The following is a 5,705-nucleotide window of genomic DNA, read 5'->3' on the forward strand; positions in this document are numbered from 1 at the left end:
ACTTTGATATATAATATAATTTTTGTTTTAGTGAGACATTTCACTGTAAAAATAAATGCATATTTTCGTGTTAGAAAATTACCAAGTTGGAACAATAAAAAAAAAAGGTTATTTTTTATAATTCAAAAAAGTATTTTGTTTATGGAGATGAAAAGCATATTCCTTCATGATTTCCTATGAGAGAGTAACAAAGTCCCACTCATAAAAAGAAAATGGTATATAATAATTTCAAGAAAATACTTAGATATACTCATCCGATTCTAATGATCCATCAAGGCAACTCCACTCTTATCTTCATCAACTATTGAATTGAAACTATCATTTCTTTTCTCCTACTATTCATCTCGTTTTCATAGTCATTGCCCTATTTTAAAAACAGTGATTAACTATAAATTAAACTCTTACAAACAAAAATTCAAGTAGACTTTTATAATTTATAATTTAATAAAACTCTTGAGCTCAGAAAATACTTATAAAATCATTTGTAAATTTACAAATAATCAAACCTCTAAGTCCTCAATATTTTACCATTATTGTATTGTTCTACAGTATTAGAGAAAGTGAAAATTACACTTGCTTGATAAATTGCTACTTGTTCTAGATATTTTGCAAAATCTTGTTAGTATTCATAGATTTGCCACTCATAATAATTTGTTTGAATTTCATTTTCATGTTTGTTAGGTTAAATCTCAAGACATCAAGGAAATTATATTCCAAGAAATTCCTAAGAAAGGGATTTATAAATCCTATAATATTGCCATCATTTAATCTGTTCCAAAATTCATGTATGACACTGAAATTTTATCATCTAGTCTTTCTAATTCTGATTCTAATTTTAATTCTGTTTTACCTATTGTTTATGTTGTAAATTTATATGCTTACATCTTATGGTACAAAAGATTAGGTCATAGTGCCTCCAAAATTATAATTGATGTCATGAGAAAGAGTAATATTGCTATTCAATCAAATAAAATACAATATGCAGTTTGTGAATTTTGTAAACAAGCAAAGATGCATTTACTTTCCTTTAATTCTGATAATTTTAATTTTCATTCCCCTTTAGAAATGGAATATTCTGATATTTGGGGACCTATTCCTCTAACATCTTTTCATGATGTGGATGCATTCACTAGATACACTTGTATCTATCTATTACACTTATTTGCACATCAAAGGATAAGCTTTCAAGTCTTTCTTCAGTATAAATTACTAGTAATATGCAGTAAGTACGCAATATGAAAATAAACATAGTCATACAATGTGTTTATATTATTAGTGATGTATATTTGGTTTTTGAAAAAAAGTTACTTTATCATTTTTAAAATTAATGAATATTAATTTAAAATTGGAAAAAATGAAGTATAAATTAAATGATTTGAAAATAAATATTGTAAAAAATTTAATTTTGTAATTTAAAAATAAAATAAATGAGATTATATTTCTTTAAATGAGTGAGAATGTTACTATTTAATTAACTGTATTAAATCATTGTTTACAAGTTGATTCAATGTGTGTTGGAGAGTAATTGACTTAAAATAATGGAAAAATATTTTATATTTTTTAAAAAATTAAGAATTCTATGTGAATATATTATTTTAGTTGATATTTCAAAAAATAAAATATTTAATTTATTTGATAATAATTCAACCATGTATTATTAAATAAGAATTTATGAAGTAAGTTTTTTTCTCTTGAATTTATGAACTAAGTTAATTTATGTAGGAGTATTAGTTAATGAATTAGTATTAAAATTTTTATTTTTAAAATATTGGATCATTTCCATACAATGTAAGTCCAATCACCTCAATCAATCTAATCTACTTATTTATCAAAAAAATTCAACTGTAACAAAACAAGGAACAACCCAATTGTAATAAAAAGTAGAGTTAAGTATGATTTTAGTCTCTAACGTAGAGGTCGAAAATTTATTTTGTTTTTGGTCTTTTTTTCGTTATAAAATGGTCCCGAAGGTTTAACTTAATTTTAAAACCGTCTTTTGGACCAAAATGCCTTTTCTCCTTCTACCCTAAAATCAAGTACAAACAGAAGCACAAGCAGGAGTAGAACCAGAAGTAATAACAACAATGAATCAACAATGTAATCAAGCAGAAACATGAGCAGAAATAGAAGCAGGAGCAGAACAACAACAACAATGAATCAACAATGTAATCAAGCAGAATTAGAAGCAGGAACAGAACAACAACGACAATGAAACAATATAACTAATTAGAAGCAGAAGCGACCAAAAGCAACAATAATCAGAAATCAACAACAGAATGGAAGCAGAAGCAGAAGCCGGCGAACCACCCAAAACCGCCATCACAGCCATCCCCTGTTCTTGCCTTGAACCAAAATCCACTGTCATCGAGCACCTCCGCCGAGCTCAGAGGAGCAGCAGCGAAATCCAGCGACCGGACGAGATCTCCTTCCACGCCTCGAATCCTAACGAGCGAGTTCGTCATGGCAAATCTACGCACGTTGAGACAGTTCGGCGAGTACGGTGCCGCCGCGGCATGCGATGAGGCGGAGAATCCTTTGTGGAGGCTGCACCGGAAGGAGCCAGGGTGCGTAGTGGGAGAACACATGCAGGTCCGCTTCTGCTGGCCCTGCCTCTTTACGGTCGTCAGAGCACCGGTTCGAGGCGCCACTGAAATAGAACGGTTTGTTGAAATCGACTGGTCAAGGGAGAACCGAACGGACGAGGCCGGCGCGGAGGAGGGACTGCATAAGTTGGCATGTGTGAAAGAAGGTGGTGGAGCGAGAGGTGAAACTGGAACTGGAGGAAGCAATCCAGAGGAAGAATAAGAAGGTGATGGAGAGTGGGAATTGTTGCAGAATATAGGAGATGGTGAGAGAGATCGGAACACTGGTGCTCTTGATTTTCTAGAAGTTAACGCCATTTTTTCTGCAGAAGAAGCAGCTAGAACGAGAGAGAAACAAGGAGAGAGAAGTGATGAGGTGAGGTTTTTTTTTTAATTAGGGGTATATTTGGAATAAAAATTAAAAATTTGATAAAAAGGACGATTTTAAAACAAATTGAAACTTTCGGGACCATTTTGTAGCGAAAAAAAGGTCGAGGACGAAATAAATTTTCGGCCTCTACGTTAGGGACCCAAATCATACTTAACCCTAATAAAAATTAACAGGCTATAGTTATCTTAATTTAGACAATTTTTCTGGTTTAATTACCCAACACCATCTTGACCAATTACTTGACCAATTACTGTACTCTATTACTTCTACTTACTTCCTGACTTTTCCTGTCACACCAACAGCAACACGCGTTTATCATATAGCGTGGTTAGCTCATTTCAGTACCTGTTGAAGAATATTAATTTCAGCACCGTAACATTATCCATAAATTATTTCCTTCATCTAATCCTATTCATTCCAAACAAGACCTACCCCATACCTTTTTAAATATTTTAACTATAACTTTTCACCTCTCACCTTCTTTTACTATTGTTATCTCTGCTCTATCTAAATCAATTCCATCTAATACATATTCTCAAAATTTCACTCATAACAATTTTGATCCATAGTCCTCACCTTAACATCACACTTTCTCTAATATATCATCTCACTAACATCACTCTCAACCTCATTTTACAAAATTTTCAACACCTATACCAACATCTAAACTTAATCCTGCAAAATTACATAAAATAATAGATCCCTCTAGTATTCTAATTAATGATATTGTTATTTAGTTTGAAAACTCTCCTCCTATTATTGTATCCTCAAATTCTCACCCTATGATAACAAAGTTTAAAAATAAAATTGTTAAACCAAAGACTTTTACTGCTGTCATTACTGATTCAGAAGATTTAACAAATATTGTCCCTACTAATGTAGCTAAAGCTATAACATGTTCTCATTAGAAGAATGTAATGCTTGAAGAATTAGAAGCACTGAAAAAAATAAACACATGGTCTCTTGTTCCTACAGATTCTAATGCAAAAGTAATTGGTTATAAATGGATTTTTGCTATAAAAAGGCATCCCAATAGTAAGATAATGAAAAATAAAACACTTTTAGTTGTAAAAGATAATCATCAGATTGAAGGAGTTGATTTTGATAAAGTTTTTACACCTATAATTAAACCAACAACAATTTCAATTGTGTTAACTATTGCTCTTAGTTTTAAATGACAAATTTGTCAATTTAATTTTCACAATACATTTTTTAATGGTGACTTAAATGGAGTAGTGTATATGTCTTGGTCATCAAGGTTTATTCATCACGATAAGTCTTATGTTTGCAAGCTCGACAAGTCACTTGATGGACTCAAACAAACTCCAAGAACTTGGTTCATAAAGTTGTTCACTACCCTTGCTGATTTTGACTTCCACAAAATAAGGTTTGATCCTTCATTATTCATCAACCCGATCTTATTCTATATATTTTAATTTATGTTGACGACAGATACTCTACTTGTGGCTATGGAAATTTAGAGCTTTGACTGTAGCAAATTCTGAAGTAATATTGACTTAACATCTTATGCAAAAATTAAATATCAACACATCCATTATCCAATTTTATTCTGTGACAATATAAGTGCTATTTACTAGCTATAAATTCCATCTTGTATAGTAAAACAAAACACTTTGAATTGAACATGTATTTTGTTAGAGAAAGAATGATTAAATAAAACCTGCATGTTATGCACATTCCTTTTTTAGAATAAGTTATTGATTTATTCACAAAATTATTATCAACTACTTCATCTTAAATTTCAAAGCAAACTCAAGGTTGCTCCAAAAGTATCCTTGAGTTTAAGGGAGGCTATCAGAGAAAGTGAAACACAAATTAATAATAGTCCAATCAATAATAAAGAAGGCTAATTCTATTTTTCTATTATTCTATTATAATAGAATTTTTCTCTCTTTATATATGTAGATACAATTCTGTTAGGTAAAAAATGGGGATGCGAACAATACCAAATAACAGTCATATTGGACTCTGTCCCAAGGCCCATTAAACATGAAAAGAAAATCTCAATTTCACTTTCACCTTTCACCTTCTTCTTTACCCTATTTTCACCTTTACCTTTTACCTACCCTAAATCCTTCACCGCATCTAATTTGCTCTCTCCGCCTCTATCACTTCATTATCGTCGCCGGCAAGGAGGCTTCTTAGCGCCGCCGCACTCACTCCGGTCATCTCCATGAAGAAACATCCAGTTATGAGCAAAGAAACATCCGCTAACATATATTAAAAAGCATCCATGTACATAAAAAGAAATATTCAGTTTTTAGTACAATCAAAAGAAACATCCAACACACATAAAAAAAAAATTCAAATCGCAATGAAAGAAGAAGAAGAAGAACCACGGCAATGGAGGGAGGAGGACGACGTAAGAGAGGACATATGGCACGACACAGCAATAGCAACTTCACGGGAGAGAGGTGCGAGACAATAGCAGTGGCTCCCCCTGGAATCGCGAAACAGCAGCAGCGATGCTACGGAGATTGTGAGGTAGTAGTGGCGACAGATGCACACATCGCGTTAAAAGCTCCCTCTGGCAGCATCAACGCACTAGGTGGAGCGGCGACAATCTAAATGGAGGATGGTTGACACGATAAGAGGAAATAAAACGTGGTATGAGGATATCATGATAGGAAACTGAACACAACGTGAAGATATGTTTAGAAGAGGTTACATTGCTTAATCCTAATTATTCAAAATAAAAAATCTGATTATTT

The 5,705-nt window shown here is 32.4% G+C and overlaps 1 protein-coding gene across 1 annotated transcript; it reads right to left on the minus strand.

The window, feature by feature from the left end:
- LOC107610992 lies at positions 2,244 to 2,924 on the minus strand. Its single transcript, XM_021108408.1, has one exon. The coding sequence runs from the start codon at positions 2,898 to 2,900 to the stop codon at positions 2,259 to 2,261; it is 642 nt and encodes a 213-aa protein (XP_020964067.1). The 5' UTR covers positions 2,901 to 2,924; the 3' UTR covers positions 2,244 to 2,258.

Source organism: Arachis ipaensis, chromosome B08, assembly GCF_000816755.2.
Source record: "Arachis ipaensis cultivar K30076 chromosome B08, Araip1.1, whole genome shotgun sequence".
Classification (NCBI taxonomy): Eukaryota; Viridiplantae; Streptophyta; class Magnoliopsida; order Fabales; family Fabaceae; genus Arachis; species Arachis ipaensis.

Coding starts and splice junctions, on each gene's coding strand:
- LOC107610992 (XM_021108408.1), bottom strand. CDS start 2,900: ATGGCGTTAACTTCTAGAAAATCAAGAGCACCAGTGTTCCGATCTCTC.